This window comes from Lagopus leucura, unplaced genomic scaffold (assembly GCF_019238085.1).
Source record: "Lagopus leucura isolate 7727_CA_CO unplaced genomic scaffold, USGS_WTPT01 Super-Scaffold_100004, whole genome shotgun sequence".
Classification (NCBI taxonomy): Eukaryota; Metazoa; Chordata; class Aves; order Galliformes; family Phasianidae; genus Lagopus; species Lagopus leucura.
The window spans coordinates 12,863,099-12,890,282 of record NW_024962264.1 but is presented as its reverse complement, the minus strand read 5'-3'; the positions used below and the strand labels follow the sequence as shown (position 1 = coordinate 12,890,282).

Below are 27,184 nucleotides of genomic sequence, written 5' to 3'. Positions count from 1 at the left end.
CCAAATTTGTTTTTGACCCTGTCATCCCATACAAAAGCCAATATAAGAGCTTCATGTTGAATTTATGAAAAGAGTGATTCACATTTGCACAGAAATCTACCTATGAAGAAAAAAATTGAAAAAGAACTTAGAATTTTGATGCATTGTTTTTTTTAATTAGTTTCTACGTTGCTTTTATAATGTGACTAAGGACAAACATGTCTTACAATGAGAAATACATCCTTGGGGAATAACATATCAGTGTTCTGGAGCAGAAGTTTGAAATGTGACAGCAGAAATAACCTTAGTATCAAGGATGTATGCTTTGCCTTCTACTTAAAAATTTATTCCACTTCAGTCATGTAGAAAAACATTGAAAAGTTGTAGATGACGCATTTTGGTTGGCATTTTGAAGGTCTTTGCAGCCTAGTTTCACAAAGGTTGTGTTTAGTTAAGTACACGCCATTGTAGGTAGGGTGATTGGGAGTTTTTCTGCTGTCATTGTTCTAAGAAGGATCAGGTCTTTGCTAAGCTAGATATGGGAACTACTGTGATTAAACTGTTGTTTCATGCTTCCTTCTGCTGCCCTACTTCAGCTGCAGTGGGATTCTGTAGCTGTCACACTGAGAGGAAAGAGAATAGGACAGGGCCTTAAGTAGGAAAGAGACGGAAGTGCAGATGGTCTAGAAGTGGTCATTTTACTCAGAATTTCACAGAAATCTGTTTGCTAAGATTCATTCCTCTCTATAATTTGAAATGCAGTGCAAGACTTGTGAGTTTCACCATTCCTGTCCTGGCTGCAAATACCTGTGGAATCTCTGGCTGTTCTGCTTAGCCTCTGTCAATCACTGCTGACACCAAACCAGCAAACCGCAGTGTAGTTTGGAGTTTGTGTTTCTCTTTTCTTACTGGACAGCATTTACTACCTTGCTGATGAAGCCATGTGGTGTTAGTTTGACATAACACAATTGTGTTTTTTTGTTGTTGTTTGTTTGTTTGTTTGTTTTTTAAAGTGTAGGGTACATAAAAGACTCAGTCTTCACTATTAACCTGTGAATAATCAATGGGAAACAGTTAACTCATAAATGAAGTTATACTGCTGCCATCATGCTAATAAAGCTGACGGTGCAATGGACAATTTTATCATAGCTGTCCTTGTCAGAGTCCTGGTGTGGCAGTGCTTTAAACTAGACACGCTGGTTTTGTATTCTGCCTTATCAGATGCATTGGTAACACTGGCAACAGAAAGTAAAGGGTTTCCTGTTAATTAAAAATTGGATGAGCACTTCCAGTAACCAAAAGAGATACTTGAAAATGTTGCAATTTGGCTTTATGTTAGTATATATTAATTTATTAGTAGTAGAATATAGTAGTGCATTACAGGAGTATTAGGTTATGTAAGTCATATGCACTATCTCATAAAACATTATATGCACTATCTGTTTCAGGGTTGCAAGTGTTAAATTTATTGAGACGTGTAGGTGATAAGGCCAGAAAAGATCAGTTTAGTCTGAGTTCCTCCTTAAAGCAGTTGGCAGGGGCTTCAGCGCATTACTTTCTTTTTATGCTAGAGTAACATTTTAAAAGCTTACTAGGGCAATATTTGGTAAGTACAAATGCAATTAAATAAGAATCTTGTGGCAAATAAAGTTTGTGGTACAGAGAGGTTGAAGAGTTGATCTAGTTTATCCCAAGTGTACTTGAAAACAATAGCTTCTCATAATAGAGTGTGAGACTTAAGTCTGATCCAGATGTATAACCTCTGTTATGCGTTTCTTATATCATTAGTTTCTTATTCTCTCTTGTAGGAAGGCGTTCATCTAATTCAAAACTGCCATCTGTCCCTACAGTTTCTTCAGTGCCTGAGGATTCTGCTTCAAATATGAGGTAAATTCTGTAATTGAACATGTGAAGAGCTGTGCTGTGGCTTACATTTTGATACTCCAGTTGATAATCCAATTCCACATTTCAATCAAAATCAATTAAACTTCTTTGTTTTGGGTTGTTCTGGGTGATCAATATCTAATCAGGGCTGGAGATAATATAAGTGTTGGGTTATTGATACATCTGTATCACTTTGACATTGGCAAAATTCTGTGCTCCTTTCTGCAGAATTTCTCCAGTGTATTGTTTTGTTAATCGTATGTGTCTTTTTACTAGTATTACAGACAGACTTGAACATGCTTTGGAAAAAGCTGCCCCACTTCTGAGAGAGATTTTCGTGGATTTTGCTCCGTTCCTTTCTCGAACTCTTTTGGGCAGCCATGGGCAGGAGTTGCTGATAGAAGGTACAAGTAAGTTTCCATTAAGAACATATGCATTTGTTTTGTTTTGTTTTGTTTTTTAATCTTAGAGACTCAAAATGTCTGTTGTCACTGCTGATGCTGCCCTAGAAACTTTCTTTCTGCCTTCCCTTGCAACTGCCTACTGGATTTTGCTGCCTTTCTTTTCCTCTGGCTTAATTCCTCAGCTGGAGGTCATTGTCACTTCTACCTCATCTTTCCTGTCTGTGCGCTACTTCTTTGCCTATATCTCATCTGATAGTTTCCTAATTTGCATTAGGTCAGACCATCTACTGTCCTATTCGAGTTCTCTGATTCTTCCAGGGAATTGTATCAAAAAACTGATGTCTGAAATATGTCATGCGTGCTTTACAAAGACGACTTTGACCCAGAATTAAGTGTAGAATGTAAAAGCGTAAGGATAGAAAGCCTTGCATTTTCATGGTGTTGCTGTAACAGCAGGTACATTGGAAACTCTGTCAGAGGGTGTTATGAATTAACTCTTACATGAGAAACTTCTTATGTTGTTTTGGTTTCTCATGGGAGGGCAGTAGTGAAGGTAACAGGAATACATTGAGAAGAATTGTGTCACTTCTTAAGTGATAAAGATTCAAGTGTACAGCATTAATAGTGACTTCTCCTAGTACTGAATGGTTGAGCTTGAGAGGGTCCGAGTTTTCTTTCTACAGTTGGGTTTCTGTTTTTTCTAAAAACAAGGCAGAGTCCTGTGAAGCAAAGGTCAGTGTTCTGAATGTAAAAAGTCATATTTATTGGAATAATTTTGATTTAATAGTGAACATGAGTGTTTCAGATTTTTCTTAATTTTATCATATAAAACTGTTTTGCTCACCCATTTTTAGAGCAAAAATGCAGCTTTTGTCCGGTTGCAGCGGTGAATTGAATTAGGCCCTGAGCTTGTTGTAACTTCTCATAGTTAAGTACTCACATGCTGGAAGCTCATGGCTGATAAATTTGTGTTGATGGCTTATATTTGAGCAATATCTGTAATAGGTAAAGTTTTAAATTTGCTTATTTCCTAGATTTGGACAGGCATCCTGCATATAGTGCTGACTACTGTCATTGTTGCCAGAAGCACGGATAGCGTATCAAACACAAATAAGTGTTTGTATTAGGCTTGATGTTTAACTTCACTGAAGTTATTTATTTAAGAATTAAACTTGCCTTTTAGGTATTATACCTGCCTGCCTCCCAGGGCTTTTATGACAGGGAAAAGCCTAGGAATTGTCACACTAATATTCTCTGTAAGACTGAACAGGATAGAGTTCTACTTTTGATTATACATATGGAAATTGCCTTAGCTTATAAATATTTTAATTGAAGCTGCCTTGTGAACAAATTCATTTCATTTGTTTAACTGGAATAACAGATTTTTTTCTGAAAAAGCTGTTTACCCAGGGAAGTGAGTATCCTACTTGTATTTTCTTTGTTCCGTTGATACGAAGAATCTGGTTTCAAAATTCTCTTTTTCAAACTTGCTGATTTTATGAAAATATTTTGACTATAGTATAGATTATACAGAGAAATATATATGTATAATATATTATATATTACATATATATATATGGATTTTTATATGATATATCCACAAAAATATATTGTGGATTTGAAGGCTGAAAAAAAAAAAGTAAGAAAATGATTGGGTTTGAGTAGGCAAAAATAAATAATTATTTTTGGGCTAAAAGAACAGTTGTAGACTAATCCCAAACATTGTGCAAATGCAAATAATAACAGTAGTCAAATGAGTTTATAAACAATTGAGAATGTATAATAAGTTGCTGCTTGCACTTCTGCTAAGGTTTAGTGTGGGGTTAGGGGTCAAAGCACTAATAAGAGTGTTTGGGATGTCTGCTGCCATGGAACAAAATGGAAACTTGATTGATAGCTGGGGGCTGAATGTAGAACGTGCAGTGGAGAAAGCAAAGGTCATAAAGCCATTTCCCTTCTCTGCATATATAATGACCCAATCCTTCAAGAAGAAGCAAAATGTAGATACAGTGGATTTAATGTAACGTATGTTAACCATGGTTCTGATCATTTTGAAATTCAAGCATTTATGAAACTCTCAATAATGGAGGTAATGTATTACTATTAGCTGCATCTTTCGATTTGAAGCATGGAATGTATGGTCTCCCTCAGAAAATTTTATTTAATGCTGATAAAGTACAAAATTCTACTGTAAGTGGCATGAGAATGTCAGCTTTCTTTTATTGTTGGGATGCTTCTATTGCACATTACAATACTTTGTGTTAACAAATGATGCCAAATAAACTTGTATTTATGTCTAACATTTTTGTTTTTCCTTTTGTAGGCCTCGTGTGTATGAAATCTAGCAGTTCAGTTGTGGAGCTGGTGATGCTTCTTTGCTCACAGGTGAGATCTATGTAACATCTGAATTGTTCTTTGAACACAATGGAATTTGCTATGAAAAATTTACTTGAAGTTTTAGTTTCAATTTAAAATTTTGTAATTATTTTAAAAATATGAGAAGTAAGGTCTTTTCTCTTACTAAAAGCAGAAGTTTTTTTTTAATAGCAATTTTGATCATTCGGTCAGAGAGAGAAGATACCAAAGGCTTTATGTTACCTTACTGTTGTGTGTTTATATAACCTTGAATTTGACATGCCTAAGTATTTCTGTACTGTCATTTTTGCAAGATGAAATAGAGTCAATGAAATATTAAGGGTATAGAAACAGATTGATATCTGCATCTTGGCGTGCTGAATCCTCTGGGATGTGCGGAATTTTTTCTTTTGTGTAGAGATTATGAAATGAGTGATAAATGCTTTTGAAACCCTGTCATTCTTAATTGATTTGACGAGCAGTAAGAATTGGAGAAAAATGTAAAAGCAAATCCTGGTTGTCAACTGGCACTTTCTCCATTTCTAAAAGCAAAGAAGTTTCAGATGTTTTAGATGCAATTTCCATATTCTTAAATTTGTAGAAAAAGAGACAGAACCCAATAGCTTTCTCAAAATTATGATCAAGGAATGTTATGCTATATTAATTGTTTTCTCTTTTTGATTGTTACTTTCTTTTTTCTAATTAAATGGAAGAATGTTTTTATTGAGCCTTTCTTTTGGTGCCTTAAAAATGATACCTTTCTGGTAGTAAATTCCCCTACTTAAAACTTTAAAATAGCCTTTTTTAATGGGAATGGTATTGGTCTAGAGGTCAAGGGTTCTGACCCATTTCAAAACCTTTGACCTTCATTTACAGCCCTTATGGTTTGCTTGCCTGACGAATAAGGATAATGCAAAATTAATGTTTCTTCACATCGATTTATTCGTTTTAGTGCCTATATTGCCAAATTTATTTAGAGTGTGCTGATAGACATTTCATGAATACAAATGAAAGAATCATAGAAGGTGTGAAAAATCGGTAGTCTGCATTGTCAATAAAATGCAATAAGAACAGTTACTTCTGGAGATTACACCTAATAGATTTTACAATGAACTAGTGAAGAGTACTTATGCTTTCTAGTAAGCTTATTGCTAATGAATGTATGTAGGAATTTGCTCTTCCGCTTTTCCATTTTCTTTGGAAAAGATTGCTTTTATTCTGAAAGAAATTTTATAGTCCTCGTGGAAATTCTGGAATTTAGGGATAGTTATTTTACATATTGCAATGCTGGAAGCAGGCGTTCAAAACTAGAGAACGTGAACTTGATACTGATATGCATTAAAAAAGATTCTTCACCACCAATAAATCTATATGCAAGTTCTAATGCTGCTCATAAATGAGTAAAACGAGCTGAATACAAGATATTTGTCTGAAAGCGTTGTATTGCCATTGAAAAAATTAGATTTTGGTATGCTTTCTCCTGGTTTCAGTAATTAATAATTAACCTTTCCTTCTTTTTAGGTAGAGTAATCTAATCTTTTTTTAAAATCATGTGTCCTTACTGTGCGTCACTTGTTTGGTTGTGGGAAGTGGAAGGGATAAGAAATAAATGACGTGCTCTAATGCATCTATTTGTCATACGTGTCACAGTGCCATTTAATACTAATTTAATCAAATTGAGGATATAGCGATTGCTTAGTACTGCTGGTTACTGAGACTGAGGTTGTTCTTGCTGAAATAGTAGAAATAAACCAGTAAAGTCACAAAGACCTCAGAATCTTTTTTTTTTTTTTTAAGTTGCATAGCAGCTGTAGTTTTTGGCAGAATATGAAAAATGATGTGAGAAATGAATCTAAAATTAGCTCCAGATGTATACAGATTGTTCTGGGGTGATAATTACATTTTTCACTTTGAATTTTCCTAATTCAAAGAGGTCAGCATGGCAATCACAGAAGTGATTTATTTTGTTAAGAAGTGAACTGTCTTTTGCTACATGAAAGCTTGAGAGATATGAAATTGAATTTCAAGACGACGGTTTACAGATACTGGGAGGAGATGGGATTGAGCTTGATTGATTTTTTTTTTTTTTTTCCTTTTTTATTTTTTTTGACTGAGATAGGGTGGGAAGGGAAGTGATATCCTTTTGCTAAAATTTTAATTAATTTTTAAGAGGAGATGGAGAGGATGAAGTGCCAAAGATCAAAAGATCAGGTCAAAAACTAGTTTTTAATCACATAAATAATGTGCCATAGTTACAAAGTAAGTATCTGCAAATTTGATTTAAAACTTCACAAATTTGTCAGCCATCATTTTACGAAACTGAAAGAGTGTTCTGATTAATTTTTTTTGGTGTTTTTATGTTAACTTCTTTCTGAAAATTTGTTTTAAACATCATATTTTTGTTGTAAGCTCTTGATTTATCTTTTAAAATGTATTTATTTAGATTTATGTCTGAAATATATATATATATTTTTTTTTTAGTAGTTCAAAATAGAACAACAAAGTCTCCCAAGTAACTTTCCCCATAAGAACACAGCAACTCCTCCGGTTAAGTGAATAAAGATCTTAAGAACATATTTCTGTTCAAGTATTACAATTTTCTCTTTGGAAGTTTGTGTATTCAGACACATGGAAAAAAAAACTTCACTACTGGGTTATGCTTTCGTGTTTATATTTTGATGTATTGTTTTGTGGTTTACGCAAAGTAAAAGGAGAAACAGGTGGTTTGCGATGCAGACAAAAGGCTGTTTCTAAGGTGAAAACAGTTGTGAGTTTTTGATAGACACGCTACATTTTCAGACATGTGTCTGTGTGTATACTTACATTTATATAAATCTATCATAAAGAAATCCTTCATTTAATATTACTGCAAAGTGTTCCTGCTTATTTGACATTAATATCATTTTTGAAAGAATCGACGTTGCATTCAAGGCCACTTTATGAAAGCGTTGTGTTGCTCATCCTAATTCAGTCTGACACACATTCCAATAACACTACCTCCCTTCTAGGGTTTAAAACGAAATTTATGGCTGGGCATTGTGAAGTGCATCATTTAAAAATGGTTTCAACCCAAAACATCTAATAAATAAATAATGTGTATGGCTACTCAGTAGCAGACTTTCCAGACTAGAAATCATTCCATCGGATACTCAACAGTCCACTATCGGAGAGGGCTGTCAGATAAATCTTATAGTAGCTGTATTCATGTCCTGTAAATCACATGTTATTGTCTGAGCCTTCTGCCAGGTCATCTATTCTTTTCCCATTTATCAGAAATGCATACAGTACAGTGAATCTAGAAGCACCACGTAGGCTGGTATCCTGTTGGAGTGATTAAACAAGCTAAATGAGTGAGGTCCTGTGTCTAAAATCCCTTTTTAAATGAGTGACATCAGGATGGTAAAGATGTTCGCATGCTATTGTAAAGCAAGGCTTCTGTTTGGAGAAACTTGATGTCATCCATGAAAAAAGCGTTTTCATATAAAATGCTTTTTCTCTAAACTTAAAGGGGCATGTGTATGTTCATCCATAAAGTAAATATGCTACTGTGTGTCCTTTCGTTTGTCACTTGTTTCCTTGAGCTACTCCATCAAAACAGGGAAAACTGTCACCTTCCCTGCTCTCTCATGAAGTTTCTAAAACATATTTCTGTTACTCACGTACGTGAAATGTTTGTTCTATTATTGTAGATCCTCAGTGAAAAGATGCAATAAAAGGTGAATAAAGTTCTCTATAATTCCTTGATGCTTTCTAGTTGAAAGAATTGGCAATTCTTGAAAAATTCTTTATCCTTTTTTTAGTAGATGAACTCAACTGTCACTGGAATATATGTAAAAAAAACTAAGTTCTTGTCAGATTTGTCGTTTGACATGAGTGCATCGAAGTTTTCTAGATCATAAAATAGACTTATTCATACTGATTCAATTATTTTCTATAACTGGTGGTAAGCCATCCAACCTTCAAAAAAAGTTTAGGAAATAAGAATTGATGAATACTGCATCATGTTTTCCCCATGCTTCTTGGGTCCTCCTTCTGCTCCCTGTTGTTTCAAAGGGACAGGTTTTGCAAAACCAAGACCAATATTTGGGTACATTCAGTCTCTAGGCATTTTATCTTCTGGAAATAAGGCTGTGGAGTATTGCAGTACGACTGCGTAGTTGTAGCTATTGGATTTATATTGAACCTACATCAAATACAGTTTTCATGTGGAGATGGGGGAGAGAAGCATAAACTCATATTCTGGAAGTATTTTAATGGCATCGTATCTCTTACTCTGATAAGGACTCAATTATTTGAACAATATCAACATGTGCACCCTTGAACAAACAGTAAAGCAGCATTTACACCAAGAAAGTGCAATATTATGGTAGTTAAGATTTTGATTTTTTTTTTTTTGCACACTTTTTGCGCACCATTCTTCTCCTCTGCCCTTGTGCTTAAATGTTTGTAAATTATCATAGGATCTTTAGGCTTTTCTGGATATTCTGTACACAGAAAGCTTTGTATTGATGATCCAAATTCATTATCTCAGGAATAGATTTCTGCACTGTTCTAAAATGTGGTAAACCTGTTCATTACTCAGAGTTTTTAGGTGTTCTAGAAGATGGGGATTTTCAGTTATTGTTGCACAGAATATAACAGAGCATATAGTGTTGCATTGTGATCTGCACTGGTTTCTAATTTACTTTTAAGTGCAATTTCATTTGGATAATTATAGCGATTGTTATTAAGCTTTAATTGAATTGGATATAGGTTATCTGTAGAGCTGCATCACTGTGATACCGTGGCAGCTGAAACTAATGAAAACACCAGAACTCTAACAGTGTTCTGGAATAAATGCTGTTTGAATTCTTTTTGTGTGCCCCACTTGTTAGGTGATGACATTATTATCAAGATGATAATTTCCCATCTAATTACATTGTGTTCTAATAGCTGAAAATTAGTTATAAAAGGATCTAATAATCCTTTAGGTCCATGATTTGAAAACATGTGCGTCTTAGTACAGAAATCAAATTTTGTAGAACTTCTTGCTGGCAAATGACTTTCAGTCCGTTTCAGTACAAGTACTGATTTCATTTTAAAGTCACTTGGAATCTGTAGCAGTTTTTCCAATTGTTTGAACAAGAAAGGCTTTGTTTGTATCTTTTCTTAATAAGGATTACAGTTTGGATAGCATAATTCTGATTAAAAAAAAAAATAAATGAATGCAGCTGTATTTGATTAAAAAGAAAGCAAAGCACAACAACCAAATCTTGAACGCTAATTTGCCTTGTGATGAAAATAATTAGAAACAAAACTTGGTTAGGCAAATAGTAAAGATTAATGACATAACAGATAAAATAGGAAAAAGGACTTGCCAAAGTCTAAATTGTGATGTTCACGGTAAGGTGCTGGATCACTCATGCCCATAGGTGTTTGCTTTGTGTTGTTAACTTCCTTTGCTGTGCTATGAAGTGCTCAATGTTTCCAGTTCAGCCTGAGCGTTGTACTGAGGTGCCTGGAAAAAACCATCATCCTCAGGTGTGCCAGAGACTCTGTATTGTATGTTAGTCGGTTTGTGCTGTTCTGATTAATTGGAAGATTGAAAGAATATCTGCCAGCCTAGCTTTCTGTAGGGATGAAATGTCTTGCTTCCTTCCACAGGCTGTTCGGTGTCATCTTATTCAGCTACTGATTGTCTAGATTCTGAAGCTGTCTCAGGTCTAATGCTGTACCAAATAAAGCAAGGCGTAATAATAAAGCCGTGTATGGAAACACAGGATTGCCAGGCATTTTATTAATTGCTATTTGGGTAGTGGTTGCAGGATTCCTAAGGCAGTTTCTTAACAAATATTGCACAGCCACTGTAACTGGCACGCAAAATGAAAGATTCTTATCCTGTCTTGAAGATGCTCTTGGATGACAAGTATTTGGGATGTGTCTTTTGAGTTTCTATGTGCAGTGCTGCTTCAGGATATTTTTAGTGCTGCAGTTGTTTTTTTATGAACTATCTCTTGAAAAGTTCTCCTAGTTATTACGAGGGCTGCTCCGAAAGTAGTGCCTCCTATTTTATTATCTTGGCCCACAACATGATAGTGTCAGAGGTGGATGTAGACTTTGTCTCTTTAGAACTAGGCTATTGTAACTTATTGTGTGAAAGTCCTGAACAACTCGACTGTTGGAACTTCATTCATAGCTGGAATTCCTGTTTTGTTCTAAATTTCTTGAAACATATCTTTAAAAAAAAAAAAAAAAAAGAAAAAACCTGCGTTGAATTCAATGATATTAACTGGTGAGCTGCTCTAAGCTAAGAAATAGGAGTTTCTAAAGAGGAATTTTTGATAAAAATCACTAATGAACACTCTAATTGGATTCCACTTTTGTTTGCTACATTTATGGTATGTTTCAATTTTGTCTTTTTTCTTAGTGTAGTTGTTGGCTTTGTCAGTAATGTGGTCTGTTTGCTGTTAGTGTGGCTTACAGATCAGGAGTTTAAAGCCACTGTGTCTACTAACTATTTTATTTATTTATTTTTTTTTAAATAAACTGGTAGAAGGGGATTGGTTTCCGTAAAGTCTGTAAAGCAGGTGTATATTCATAGTTTGCATAACAATTGAAATCAAAGAGGTGTGTAATTTAAACTGAGCTGTTGCTTTTAACTATGGAAATAGATTAGAATGTATTGGGAATGATTTGTCAATACTACCTGAATAGTAAGTGGCCTACTAATGGTGTAGTAAGCACTGTATAGTTGTATACATCTAACATCCTAACACGTAGTGGTCACAGTAGTTAAAATACATAAGCTACTTCTTTGTCTTTCCTTACATCTTTCCATGTTTTATAGTCTAGGAGATACATTAAAGGTTTGCTCACTTCTCAATTCAGAGGTGGAATATATGATGTGGAATTGTAAGCTAGGTAAAAACTACCGAGTATGACATTTAGCTTGAGAAAAATAAAAGAATATCTGATATTTGCTAAGTATGAGTTACTTTGGTATTTCATATTTTATTAAATGGGGTGGTTGTTAGTGCGTGTTGGACAGAAATGATCATCAAAGCAATAGAGGTGGCTTCCTGGTAAGAAATTGTTGTATCTGGATATCTAATTTTGACCCCATTTGGAAAATGTCCTTTGTAATTTTTAGTGAAGCTATGGTGCTTTGGTGTGGATTTGGGTAATGAGTTGATTCTTGGGACAGTTCACTTGGAAAAGTCAGAATGACGTGAAGACTTTGGATAGAGGAAAGAATAAGAGAGAATGTTGAAAGAAAGGCACAAAAGCCCTTAGCAATAGTTTGCTATGCTGGAGGAGAGAGAGATATGAACTTCCTAATGTCATCTTATGAAAATGTAAATTTTTCTATTAGAAGAATTTGGAGGGGGAAAAAGAATATCCCTCCCTTCCTTTATTTTTTTTTTAAGAGCTATCTTTAGTGGTTATTCTGTGGGCTCTTCAGATTACTAGAGACTCTTACTGAGAAAATTTCTCTTATGAAATGAAAATTACTTAAATTTGATCAGGAATTCGGGACAGGTAGCAATTGAATGGGAAATGTGTCTGCTTCAGTTAAAAGCCCTAGCCTGTAGAATTTAAAAATGCTGAGGGTTTGTATGATTAATGTGTAATTGTTTTCGTGTTCAGAGAAGAGAGCAGACTGTGTAACTTAAACGAGAATTTTGGGAGTCTGGTAGGTTACAGGTCAGTTTCACATCCATGAATGTACACTGCAGATGCTACAGATGTTAACAAGAACATAATTTAGCTACAGAAGCAAGACTTTTCTGAAGAAAAAAGGCATCCTGTTGCTTCACCAGCACACTAGGACTTAGAAAAACACCACCATTTAAGGTGAGTTTTGTGCAGCGAGAGCACACCCTGTGGCTTGGCAGTCTAGTCAGAAGGATGATACCATGCTGACTTTATAACTAGATCTTTGAACAATATTCTCATGGGTGGTAAATGCAAAACAAAGTAATATCAACTGGCACTTAATTCTGTGAGCTCCCTGCTGATGGGGCTCTGCACTGAAATGGAACTCTTCCTGACAGGAAGTCAGCCGCGAAGTGTGGAGACCTCTGAAAATAAAGCGTGCCTTAATTTGACACCCTGCTGTTTTACAGCTAGTCTGTTTAATTTGAGACCATGGAAAGAGGTTTGGTGGAGGGTAGGGGGTGAGCTTGTGGAAAGTTCAGAGAGTGGCAGCGTTTGTCTTTTAAGCTTTATACTAATTACACATACATGAATGTTTTTTGTTCATGTTAACAAGCCAAATCATTTCGATCTCGCTGTTGCCAAGCAGGAGTTGAAGCAGGAGGAGGTTTGCACTGTGGTGGTGAGCAGTTACAGTCTAAAGTTGAGGCTTACTTGCAACTTGTTTGTGCCCTTTTATGTCTGTCAGCAACTGGAAAAATCATCAGATAGGCTTGTGATTCACTTGTCTTCATACAAATATTTTAAGAGATTTTGTTCAGGGTAAAAAGCTCTTAATTTGGATAATGCAGCTGTGAAAATGATTGAGGCTCATATTTTAGGTTTCAAGCCCTACTACTGAGTCAACTACGATTCAGAAGAATGAGCTGAATTTCTCAGTACTGTCTGAGTACTTACTTAAAGACATTTACTTTTATTTCTGCCTAAATATAAATGGTAGTACTTCTATTTTTGGACAAATTACATTGTATGTGCATGGGAAGGTTTGCAGAAAATTATTGATCGGGTTTATGGTAACAATATATAAAGGCAGAGGAGATTAGAACTGGGATGCTGCATATAATGTAATGGTGGAATAATGAATACACCAAATAAGGAGCAAGTCTGAATGTAGAAGACAGGCAAGTGAGAACAGGAATGCAGTATGGAAGCGGAAGGTAGTGGCAGGAATGCATGGTCATTTTTCTTCTTTGTGCATATATGCATTTAAGTTAATAATTTTGAAAAAAAGTAAGCTTGTATCACTTCTTTGTTCTCCTTATGTTGTCCATTTCTGTTACTTCTGTTTTTCTGACTCGTTTCATGTACCTTAGTTTCTTGCTTTCCATTTCTGCATTTCTTTGTGGAAGACTGGGACTTCAGCTAAGATATCTGTCCTACTCTTTTATAAGCTTCTGCCTTTCATCTTTGCATTGAAAATAGCTGCTGGTTACAGAACCTGAGGAAGAAACTACAGAGGAAAGGGTTTGCTGCTAGATGAACTTAAACCTGACCCCTAATGTCATTTCATGAAGTCATGGCAACAGCCTGCTCATGAGGGAGAGGAAGGGATAGGCTGCCCAAGCAAATCGCTTCGTCTGTCGGAAATGTGGACCTGAAATCAGTGATCGGCCCACTTGATTTTTCTTGATCCTACAGTTTCTTGCTCTAGGAGAAAATGCAGAAGAACTTATCTGTCCCATGTAGTACAACATCAGTTCTAGGGATGTGATTTTACTCATGAAGTTGTAAGTTAGGTTGCACCAAATGGCATGTAATGGAAGTTTTTCATATATGTGCTCGTATCTTTCTGAAACCGGATGCAAAAATAAATTTCATGAGTTGCGGTAGTATGCAGCCTCTATGCTGTGATGCTTTTTACAGGTAGCATTCTGTTCGTGCAGTTATGTTTTAATCATTTTTTTTTTGACTTTTGAATTAACTAAGTTAAGGTCTTTTATTATTATTAAAATTCCTCTGTAAGAATGTTTGATATCACCATAAATGATGACAACAGTAACTTACAACAAGATTTTATGGCTGTATGTATTTTTGAAAAGATTGTGTGTACTTCAGTGTTTTATGTGGTATGGCTTGGCTTTTATAATAGAATTTGTAGTTTGCAGAGAAGGCAGCAGTTGTCACTTGAAAAGTCATCTCATAGCTTAGAGGGTATTGTCTGACAAGCTGACGGTTTTTTTATTCAGTTTTTCACTGAACAATGTGGCACACAAGTATGAAAACAAATCCAGCTCTGTATGTGTATAATTTACTTTCAGGATCTATAGAAACTTACTGTGACGTCAACTCAAACTTCAGGTATTCAAATTAAACTCTCATTATAAGGTAATTTCAGGCATTTACCAGTAACAACATAATACCAGTTTATAGGAAGCTCTGTTTACATGGAATATCTCGAGTGGTTAAGCAGCAGGGGAGTCTTCTGCTTTAAGTTAAATAACTGCTGTTTCTGTATGGCTTGTTTACTACTTGTTTAATTCTCAGTGCAGTGTGCTATTGAATTGAGCATGCAAAAGTCAGCTAAGAGTTCTGTTTTCTGTGTCTCCATTTATTACTTGCTGTACGATAATAAAGGAACTATTTTATTGGGTTAGTTGTAATTAACTTCAGCACTAGGCATTGGTATAAATCATTCCTAATCTGTTTTCTTTACATTTTCATTCTTTTAAACTGGTTCAACATAGTTTCTTTCTGTCATCCTCTTACGTAAGGACTGGGGTTGTAATTGCTTTTTTGAATTAGGCTGTCGGAAGCTAACATGCATGTTCGTCCAAGAATTGATTAAGGAACACTAATGAATTTCATATAACACTTTTAAAAGATTTACAATAAATACTATGCAATAAATACTCTGTAGCAGTGATCTGTTACATTGTTAGAGTTCAATACATTGTTGTCATGCTGTGCGGCTGGAAAAATGTTGCAGTGGTTACTTTGATTCAGTTTCTTGTTTAAAGTAGTTAATGACTTTGTGGTTATGAAATACTTGAAAAATGTTCTACAATTCCATAGAGTACATTTTATATAGTAACTGTTGTTATAACGAGTTTTATTTCTGTGTTTTATCAAGAGAAAAATACTGGAACAGCTCAGAGTTTTCAGTTCTTTGGTTCAGTCTTGGTGTTTGATATCAACTGATTCCTGTATCTTTATAACAAACTTATCAGTAATACATTTATTTACTTCTGCATTTTCAGTTGTTGGTTAACAGCACAGATTTAAAGCAAGTAAATACACCTCACAGGCCCTTTTCAATCAGTTTTGCAGGAGCAATCTCACTTTTCTTCATTCCTTGTTCTTTTCAGGGGCAGAGTCACACAGGCGATCTCAACTCACCCTTAGCGTTCATTAGTAAGATTTGAGTGCATTTCAGAATATTTCTCCGCAATTGAATCCTCGATGTTAGGTCTCCCCTTGAGAATAAAAATCTAGTTGATTTTTATGCAACTTTCTCCTAGAAGATTCATTAATTTTTTAAATACAGAGACTTCACTAGCTGATTTTTTTTATTTTTTTATTTTTATTTTTTACAAAAAGCGATCTTTTTTTTAATGGAATACCAGCAGTAAATACTTGTTATTGTAACTGAGTGTTTTTGATAGCTTAAAAGTCTTATAAAAATAATTAGCTCTTTTATATAGTTCTGATGGCAGCCGAGCAAATTTCCCCTGGAGCAGTCTCTAATGAACAGGCCTTGATTTTTCCAGTTGGGCTTTTAGACTCCCTGAGGACTTGACTTCAGACCTTGAAGGGCAGCAGCTGCCATTTGTCTTCAGACTGGAGTTGCCAAACAGACAGACCATATACTAATAGGATGCATTTGTTCAGCCTGACTATGTGGAGCCCTGATAGAGGCATAATGATGATCATCAGTTGCAAGCTTGTAGCTGGCTAGGGTTAGAGTAACTTCTATCATCCTTATTGCAATCAAAACCTCTGTATTGACTAGTCAGATTTCTTGACTTGTTATGCTGATGCCATGTTTAAGCTTACATACATAGTGTAAATTCGGATAAATTCAAAGCTGTTTGATAAGTTTTCTCCTGATGAAACATCAGTAAATATTTTTGCAGACTACTGCTTTTCTTTGTAAATGTCAACATTCAGCAACAGTGATGTGTTTATCTATGGAAGGGTGCTTGTATGTAATTACTGAAATGATTTTTTTTTTCTCCATCAGTTTCAGATTGTTCTTCCATTACTGTTATTTTGTTAATTCCACTTTTATTTTGGCATCCCTGTATGACTGTTCTAAATAAGGTCGTCTTCAAATATATTTTCTGGTTGCTCTTACGTTTAAAATGTCTCATCTCTGCAAAATTTTGCTTTTTTGTACTCTACTCAGGTGCTACTTTGATATTAAAATATTGCATAGAGTTTTTAGTTATGTTTTCCCTAATTCCGTACTGTTATTCATTTTTAATGTGTCTTGGTGGATTTAAAAATGTTAAGCAAACTCTCTGCAAGTTATGTGTTTGCAGATGTCAGATATTCTGCTTAATGTGCAGTCTAGCTTTTTTTAATTATGAAAAACACAGCTGAGATATAATATAGTTTTTGCTATATATTCTTTATTACTGAGTTCATTCATGCCTGTAGTGGATGTGGTGCTGAGAGAGTGGTGACACCAAGTACAAACACTGCTGAAAAGTTCTTGATAGTTTACTTTAGACACTTAAAGATTAGAATATCTCTCTATGAACATGTTTTTCACGCAGATTTGACCTTTAGTCTAGGATATAATATGTCTCCTAGTCACATGTTAACACATATTCCCACCCTACTCCTTAGTGCTCCATTCATAGTTGTCACTACGGAAGTCATCCTTCTCATTTGTTTAAGAATCAAAATAAATTTTTTAAAACTTCAGCAGATTTATGGGAAGCGTGGATTAAGAAACAATTGACTGCCTGTCTTCTCTTGCATTTGAGTGTGCATTTCAAACATGAGATATAATTTGTCATTGTTAATATGTTAGTATTGCCAGACAATTTTTTTTTTGAGAAGTTATGTAAGGGATACGTGTGAGTGTGCATGTACACATATAAACATAAAAGATGACTTAAAACAATGGTACTACTATTCTTTGAAAATGGAGCAGTTTTAATCTCTTGGTACTTTTTGGAATGTTTTTGAGATGCATATTTAATTGTTCAACAGTGAGATCAGTATGGATTAGGCTCACAAATATTTTCATATACCTTGGATATGTATTTTTGGTTAATTCTTTGAAATATGGTTCTGTTAATTTCTTAGGAGTGTACAGATGAGGATGAATTGTATGTTGCTGTGTACATGCAAGCGCTTGAAACTGCAACCCATCCAAATATTTCTAAAAAATAAATCCTGGCATTTGTTTGAGTGATTAAAATTTAGAAATGACTGTGTGTTAGTTAAGGGGTCTACCTTCCTTACTCTGATCTCTAACTGTGGATGCAAAGAGATTCTCAAGAAGAATAAGATAGGGCAAATGTATGTGACACTCCTCCATGACTTCTCCATGTGTGTTCTTCCTCTTTCCCACTGCTGTCAATGTGGGGTATTTTCTCAGTTGATTGGAGTTACTGTGATTTTAGTAAATATCGGTGAGTTTTCCTTGCATACCATCTCCACTTTCTCCTACTTTTAAGGAGTGCAGCATTCTTTAGCAATGGGTTCCACTGGTCTGTAATGCACTTTGAGAATAATTACCTCAGTTTATTTGTTCTCAAACTGGCTTCTACTAGCTGATGCTTGTAGAAAAGGCTTTTAGATGGGCAAGGATAAATAATGAGCTTCTCAACTATTAAATCTGATCAGGAATATTCAGGATGTTCAGGGAGCCAACAACAAATGGAAAAAATAACTGATTGATAGAGGTGACACCTGAAAATCCAACTTCAGTACAGACTTAAGGATCTTCAGTATTTATCTAATATTGCCACAGAATGAGAGACATGGCTTCTTTTTAAAAAAAGAAGAAAGATTATTGAGTAGTATGAAAGACTTATAAATGTATTTTGAGGTGGAATAACTGCACGTGTAGATCGAGGTTACTAAAGACTGTTTTGCCAGAATAATCTCATTGCTGGTTGTAGTCTAATGCTTGTTGTTGTTTTCTGTCAACATGTATTTCACAGATGAAGGAGATGTGGCAGTGATTTATATGGATTTTATTGTCACATGACTAATCGTTAGTTAAGATTAATTAAAAAAGAAAGCTGTCAAATAGATATTAAAAAAAAAAAAAAAACAAACAAGAACGAAATGTCCAACTCAAATGGGATGACAGTAGGTTAAAATACAAACCTTGAAGGAGATTATTTCTGAAGGGGTGGTTTTAATGGTTTTAATACTAATACTGCTTCGTCTTTTCAACTGATGACCTTTGTGTACTTATAATGTGTTAGTGAATCTTGTTGATGATATAAAATTGATGCTATAAAGGACTGGGATATGATTTTGCTTATAACAGGATTGCGCAGTAGCGACAGGAAATGCAATATAGTGTTCTATACAAAACAATAATTCAGGTGATGCTCAAAGCATCATTTCAGGAAAGGATATAGTACATGCTTTTTGTCTCGAGTACTTCTCAAAGTGTTTACAGATTCCATTAAGGAAGTGGGTGAAAAAGTAATGAGCTAAGAAGTTTCCACATCAGACATGGTATTTGAGTAAAATGAGATTTCTTATTTGTCTCCTTGAAATGGTTGCTTTTCAGTGTAGCTATTTGTGCATAGTGCTTCTGTTTTTTTTTCTGCTTCGCTATTCTCATTGTACAGTGACCAAAAGCATTAAAAGTAGATTATGTCTTTCAGTTACTAAACATTTACAGCCATCGGAAATGATGGTCAATTAAGTACAGCTTAGAACAGGTATGAAATTATTGACTTTGTTGATCTTCTCTTACAGTCCTTCCTTAGGAAAGTGCTGAAATGTGTTTTGTAGTTATTTAGTTGCATTAGTGGTTGAGTTTGAGGCTTTTAACGTGTTTTTTCCCTAATACCTTTGGGAGATGGATAACTAAGATGTTGATATAATAATGCAATATGCACACTGAGTGTAATTGTTTGAGAGAACATATACTGTGGGGAAATATTGAAGGGATCATGAAATATGATGACCATTAGTCTTTTCTTTCAACTATTAAAACTAGCTTTAGGGTGTGTTCAACTGGGATTTGTGAAATTGTTTAGACTAACACTGCTTTTGATGATGTCTGATGTAGAGAAAAATGCTGAAAAGTATCATGATAAATACGCCTTCTTTTCACTTTTGGCATCCTCCATCTTCACCAATTAAATTTTCAAGTGTTGTAGAGAGTTCTGTTAATGAGACAGAGAGATTACTAACGTAGAGCAACAGATGGGCAGTGTCATAAAAAGAACTTTTACTTATTTTTTTTGCTTTTCAGGAACTTTTGGCTAACACCGTCATTTTAACAATCTTCATACAAAGCTATTTACAAGTCGATATTATATTAGAAGAGCCTCTTAACAGTATTAGTTCTGCAAATTATTTTGTTTAGATTATTAACAACCTAAAGGGCTTTTTTAAGTGAATTAAATATTTTTTTAAAACTATTTGAAACAGCTTTTAGGCTAACTTTAAGTCTTGTAGTGGTGACAGTAAGAAGGCAGTGGGAGAGAATTGGAAGGATGATGGGAGAGAGATCAGTAAAATAAATGTAGCTGGAAAAAACAATGATACCACTGGGGGTATTACAAAAATAGTAATAATAATTAAAAAATATATATCAATGCAACAGTATGTAATTGGAATCTAGCTGATGTTTAGAATGTTACACGACTAGCAATGCTTATAAGCTAGTTATATAAAAAGTAATGAAATCCTTTATTATTCGTGAGGAATAATCACAAATTCTAATTATTCTTTTAATTCTGCCTATTTCAACATTGCTATACAGTGTCACACATTAAAAATGATTAAGAAGTAGAAAATGAGTTGATAGTGAAACATGGCAACCTTTTAATTTTTCTGTTGGTTTTTGTGTGTGTCTGATCAAACTTGATGTCTCTAACTTAAAGGGGTAATATCACTTCGCAAATACGGGTAGCTAAAAACTTCCTCTGGTGGTAGAATGAGTGCTGAATACTTCTGTTCTTAGAAATCTGAAATAGATTTAAGATCAATCTGCAGTTTTGTGCTTTCTGTCTGTTCTAAAACTGTCAAGATTTCTAAAAAAAATAATTGCTAGGATTGCTGATTCTTACAATAAAACAAGGAAATCAAGAAAGCTGATGTAATGCTAATATGTCTGTCTGCTTGGCTTTTGTTGGCTTAGAAGGGGAACAAACTTCAGACAGTTAAAACAGTTGTGACTGAATTAAATGAAGGGCTATATCCAGTCTGTTCTTTCCAGATCCCGATATTTTTTCTCTCCGATGTCTCACATATTTGTTACTCCATTTTTTTTTTTTTTTAAATTTCTGTCAATTTGTTGCTATTGGGTATGGGATTCCTAGGCTTTGTTGTATTTCTGTTGACATATTCTGCTTCCTTATCAGCTTTCAAAAGAGGAAGGAAGCCCCACTAATGTGTCCTGTTCATTGATTACTTATTAAAATGTCTTATAAGGAGATCAGGCAGAACCTGCACCTACTCTGAAGGGCGTGTGGAATTTTGCTATAATTAAGGGTTCTCTTGGATGTAAGAAATGTGTGGTGCCTGCCTCTGTGCTGTTAGAATTATTTTGTTACTTTTTTTTATTTAATACGTGTTGGGTATTATTGATGTATTATTTGATAAACCTGATCTTTGCACTAGAAGTGAACATATGAAGTAAAGATGAGAAGACTATTATCTATATATATAATTAGTATTTAAGAAATCTGTAAGCACTAAATTTATTTGAAAGATTATATTAGCATTACCAAGTCTCACTAAGGCAGAGGATCAGTGAACCAGAGGAAGCTGAGAATTAGCACACAACATAGTGAACGATGAAGAGTTATTTGTGGGATGTTTTTGTTTTCTTCTGCCCTCCACAGAATGTGACTTGGAATGGATGACACTTATTTGTTCTTGCTGGTGATTGTTTCCTTCCTGATTACCACACAATTAATGCTTTTTATGTTTGTTAGTGGTGTAAGTGATCAGAATTTAAAAGAAGGAGCATGACTTTCTAACCCTAGATGGTTTTTGTTGGTCTCATTTTTACAACTGTCTTATTTTTCTCTTTCTCAGGAGTGGCAGAACTCTATACAAAAGAATGCTGGTCTTGCCTTTATAGAGCTAGTCAATGAAGGAAGGTAAGTCAAAATAGCAACTCTGTCTTAGCATTAAGGAACTTAGGGCAACTTAAGTGTCTTGAAATACTTTCCTGGAATTTTGCTTCTGCTGTTTTGTTTTGTTTCTGTTTGTGTTACAATTTCTTTGAGGTTCACAAGCATAAATTCATTTTCTTTAACAGTTCTACTTAGTTCTAATACTAAATAAGAGATTTTACAGAATCTGAATGCTCTGGTTTCATGGAACAAATCACATAACAGTATCATGGATTTCTTTCTTCCTGTTCTTGTGCACTGGTTAACGTTAAAACTGTAATTTGTATTTGACTAATCTCTTGAAGAAGGGAATTGATATTTGGAAGGCATTATAACTAGGAATTGTTAAATAAGCCTTTGCCTCAAAAATTAGATTGAAGTTTCCTCATTTATTTTCTATCTACTTCATAGAATGGAAAAGTATCCCTTTAAAATACAGAAGTTGTGTTAGTGTTCCCAATCAGCCTTCATGTTCTGTCCGTAACTATACATGTATATTACTGAGACTTAAAGAAAATGATAGAGCAGTTGTTGAGGCCATGTTCTTTAACTTGTAGTGACTATTTAGAGCCATCAATATTTTCTTCATTAGGAATAGATTATGAGGCAGACTAAGAACAATATTTACGTTTTCAAAAGGATTTTTATTCAAGATGTCTTAATGAGTTTGCTAAGCAGCATTATAAGAAATTAAAAGTGCCATTTTCAAAAGCAGTATTCTGTTGGCGAGCAACTTAAGCTAGTAATAATCTCAACAGAAAATCGATTTCACAGGAGTAGGGCAGCTACTGAGGTAAAAATAGAGTAATTTAACACAGAAATTAAAAGGCTCTGTAAACAGCATCATAGACGAAATGGCTATTTGAGATTTTTCTTCTAAACTGCATAAATGTTCTCCAGATTTCTAGAAGTAATGAGCATTGTAATGGTTGCATTTCACTTCACATTAAGGGAAACACCATTTTGAGGCAGAAAAAACATTTTGCTACTAGTCTTGATCCCAAGGGCCAAGGTAAAGTAACAAGGGTGTTCAGTTACAGTGTTAAGATCTAGCCTGTAGTTGTTTCCTATTATGTGAGGCTGACCTGTCCTGACCTTACTTATAAAGTGCCTGCTATAAATTTGGCCCTTGATTAATGTTTTATTAGCATAGATAACGTAGAGATCCCACACACATGTAAACCAGAATGTAAGGTACATCTGGGTAAGATGATTATCATGAACAAATCAGTTACCGAGCTTAAGTAGCAGTTACCTGGTAGTCTGTTTGTTCAGGTCAAGCATTCAGAGAGCGTTCTATCAGTAAAGTGTTTGGAATTGACTATATTCTTTTAAAAACCTACAGTGCCCATCACAGACAGATGGAATCACTCCCCCGCCTCCATAAACAACATCAATAACTTATAGTCTAGTCTTAGCAGAGTGGTTGTCTCAGGGACAAATGATCCCTTAAAGACTGAAAAGTGTGGTTTTGGTTAGCAGAAAATATCTAAGTAATTGTTGCTTCATTTTTTTCATGACTCATAGCAGAGTTTTTTTTTAAAAAGTGGGAATGTAACTTTCATTATGGGGAAGAGGGGAGCGGATTCGTTTCTTATAAAAATGTCTCCTTTTATCTAGTTCCATTTTTCCTCCATTCGGGTTTATAGGAATCTTTTAAAGTTGCTGCTGAACTGGTCATTGCATTGCTTTGTGGCTTTTCAGCATTCACTAAAAGGAAGCTATTATCCCTCCTACAACATGAACTACATTCCAAAACTACTCTTTTCATCTCCTTTGTAAAGGTCACACGTTATTCTTCTTGCACCTATACTAACATTTACTCTAAAGCATCTCTTTTATTTTTTTCGTAACACTGTGGTTTTTTTTTTAAGAACTCCAAAAGCTGAAACCTTAAAATTATAATTTAAAAAAAATGGAAATAGCTGAAGGATTCTGATTTACACTTTTAATACAATTCTGTAACAGTAGTTGAATTTTTAAATTGTCTCCTGCAACTCAAAGGAAGATGACAAGGTGTTTGTACACAGGACAGAGCTGATTTCAGCAAGTAAGGATGTCCGTGGGGTACCGTGATGCATGGAGTGTTAGAATAAATAAAATAATATTAAGGACAGTAGAGCTGCCTGGAATTTGTGGAATCGCAAAATTGCTGTTGTCTGCTTTATTGGTGGAAAATGTCATGCTATAGTCTTTGTGAAGCACAGTTTTCACAACACTTATTGCTCATTTTCGGACAAGTTATTGACGTATCGAAGGGTATTTCAGTTTGAAATTTGTCCTCCTGTATTCCTGTAGTTTTTTTTTGTTTTTTTTTTTGTGGTGGTGGTGTTTTTATTTTTATCAGGCAATTAAGACAACTAAAAATGTTTCTGGAATCAAATGAGCTCTAAAAGATGAGATTTAAAGCTCTTCTTATATTTGCCTTGAAATGTCGTCTTTCCTTTTATGTGAAAGGTATGAATGTACCTCTCTCTCTCTCTCGCCAGTTGAGAGTTTTATGTTTTGACTTGGTGTGTTTTGGCTACGATTCCCCGGACAGAAATATGTGCAGAAAGTCTGCCTCTGGGACTCGTAAGGTCTGCAATGTATGTACTGAATTCAGAATGTGTTGGGCTGAATTTCATCATGTTTGCAAATAACGAGTATATAACATGCTGCTCCCAGGCTTTGCAAATTCAGGGGGCCACTGCTATTCTGTGTGTAGCAAAATAGGGTTGTTTGAACCTAGAGATATTTCGAGTAATCAAAACGGGGGAAAAAATCTCTAGAAGGGAGACTGGATTGTGAAGATACAGAATGGTAGAACTACTTTAATTGTGAAATAAACAACTGAGGTCTTTGAAGGACAGGATACAGTGTAGTTCAAAAAAAAAAAAAAAATCTGTGTAGAAAGCCAGGAGAGTGTTGAATGTAAGTGAAAAGCTAAGGGAGCAGATATTGGAAAATCTTTCCAAAAATGAAAACAGAAACAAATTTCAAAACATTGCTGCATTGAATGTTTATCTGCATTTAATAAAATGAATATACATTATACAATAACGTTATGTCTGGCTCTTTGAAACCTTGTTAAAAAGGTGCCAGCATGTGCTGCTTCCTTGTGCTCTCAGCCATGTGTGCAGCAGAAACGTAGATTGTAAAACATTTTCTTTAACCTGTTGAACTTATGTCAGTCTAGATTTCAGTCTTGGTACATGCTTTTCACCTTTGGGTCCTCCCTTTAGGGACAGTCTGTTTTGAAGCCCTCAGACGAAGACCTTACTGATGAGAGAATTTGTTTTACTGGAACCATCCTTTCAGTGTGATTGGTTCACTCACATAGCCAGTCTTCTTCAGAGACTTCCGAATTGTCCGGACGTATTTCCTTTGTTGTTCTCATCCTGGAACTAATAATCTTTCCTCCTTATGCAGGAGATATTCAAGCTATTATTTCTGAACTTGAAAAAAACCTACTTGTTTGTGTTACTTTCTTGAGTCAACAAATGTCTCTTTTGTTAGCCTCTTATTTCCTCTACCTAGTTAGCAAACAAACTCCTTTGCTCTGTGAAGGTTAAAATTCTCTCCTGTCGCTTTGATTCATTAGCACACTTTAGTGTGAAGCATCTTTATGCTAGACCTTATTTTCTGTATCAGTCAGTGCACTAACAAACGTACTTGTGCTTGAGACTAGGCATGACAGTTATTATCCCCTTTGGGGTGATAATGGGTTTGGCATGGGCAGGGGTTGAGGGATCAGTCTCCTAAGCATGCTGCAGCAATTATTCTTTCAGATTTTCAGTTGAAGAGACTCTTGGACATGATTATCTTCAATTTTCTCAAACACGGTTTTCTTGGTCATCTGAAGAACTAATTGCTGTATTCTTCAGTGTCTATACATTGGTACATGAGGATTCAGATAAATAAAAATTTTTTTTTTTGTTAACGTACAAAAAGCATTTGTATGTTAAAAGAAAAACGGAAAAAAAAAACCATCAAAAAGCCATCACATAAAGTTTGCTGGAAGGATGCCTTAATGAAATGTACGGAATGCATTTCTTCCTCTTTGCCATCCCCCCTTTTAAATCCTAAACTGAAGCAAACCTGAGGTTTTACAAATGTATCCAGGGGAAGCAGAACTAATGAAGTTTGTTTGTTTCTTCTCTAACTTTTTCGTATGGGTAGGTTTTCTGCAGTCTGATGAGGATTGAAATCTCAAAAAATTTCTCCATATCAGGATTCTCATCCAATATTGGATTATTGCAATTTCCCACTCCCCTGCTCCCCCCAAGGGCGTTTACAAAGTTTTCTGTCCTCTGCTGGGTTTAAATATTATGTTTTGGGAAATTCCAACCTTCTGTTTAAAAAAAAAAAAAAAAAAGTATTGGTTATAATTACTCAAAGAATTCAGAAGTTAATGAGAAGAGGAGGAAGAGGGCAGGCAGCAACATCCTTTGACAGTAAAGATTTCACTAACCAACCAGAAAAAGCCCCAAATCTCGCCATAAATAATCACATACAAGTGGAATTATTCTCCCAAAGCATAACATCCAGTAGTTTAAAATCTGGAATGCTGTAATCATTTGTGTTTCTACATTATTTTTTTAGAAGTTACCGTACTATGAAAATTTCAACATCACCTGCTGTTCCTTCTCTTAAATTGCAGATATTACTTTTGACTGGTAATAGATGCAAATATTTTTTAATATTGAAATTGTTGGCAATCAAACCAGTTGGCCAGTTACTCACACGCCTTCCTAACAGAAAATAAGGGACAGATGTAGGCTGCCCCATTCAATTGTCTTTCATTTGTGGTGGTGCGGTCACTCTCAAGGAATGAGTGTTAGAGAATGTGTTGCCATAGGAGCAACTACTGTGATGGAAAGTAGTTAGAAAAATGTAGCTATTAATGAAAAAAAAGGGATGATAACTAAGACACTTAGCCTTTATGCATAATTGACCAAAAATGGCTCAGAAAAAGATAATGTTGTAGTGTCCAAACTAGCACTGATTATTAGCAGTCTGCTTCCCTTGTTACAGCCTCTCTGCCCCAGCCTACTGATACTACAGAACCACCACCTTAATCTTGGTTTGTAGGAGGAAAAAAAGTGTTTTCCACATTTTTTTTTCTTGTTATTTTTAGCAACCTGCCATTCTGGTTAAGTGATAGGTTTTGTAAAAGTGATTTTAGATGATTTATGTTCTGACTTTTTAAGCTATTGTTTTGCTTCATAGCAGACGCAGCTTTTTTTAATGCATGAATTTGAACTACGGAAGACCATTCAGCTGGACTTTAACCAACATTTGAAATGTGCTTAAAATTAGAAATTGTAGCCTGCATGTGTTTCAGAAATGGAAGAGTGATTTGAGGTGGGATTGTTGAACGCTACTTGATTATCTTGTGTGTGCACCAAGATGTTGTGTGACATACACAGCCATTTTAAAAACAGTTTTTTATTTTACTGAGTTTTGTTTGATCATCTGTGCAAGGATTTAAATTGCGTCGTTTTATGTAACTGGAAACATATGAGCTTTGCTGCAACCTAATGAACAAGCAGAAGCTTTTTGGGAGAACTGATTTAATGATTAAAAATTAATGTAAGCCTTTATGCTCATAATTTT

General features: G+C 34.9%; 1 protein-coding gene across 4 annotated transcripts in view; it reads left to right on the top strand.

The window, feature by feature from the left end:
* Positions 1-27,184, top strand: part of LRBA (LPS responsive beige-like anchor protein) — a 367,079-nt gene that overhangs the window by 91,638 nt on the left and 248,257 nt on the right. For 2 of the 4 annotated variants that reach the window (XM_042870632.1, XM_042870630.1), the window contains exons 31-34: positions 1,788-1,866; positions 2,140-2,273; positions 4,591-4,652; positions 21,507-21,571. In XM_042870632.1, coding sequence (XP_042726566.1) covers positions 1,788-1,866; positions 2,140-2,273; positions 4,591-4,652; positions 21,507-21,571 — 340 coding nt within the window. Of the gene's footprint in view, positions 1-1,787; positions 1,867-2,139; positions 2,274-3,647; positions 3,682-4,590; positions 4,653-21,506; positions 21,572-27,184 lie in introns of those variants that run through there. The other 2 variants (XM_042870631.1, XM_042870633.1) reach the window with 2 other exon arrangements.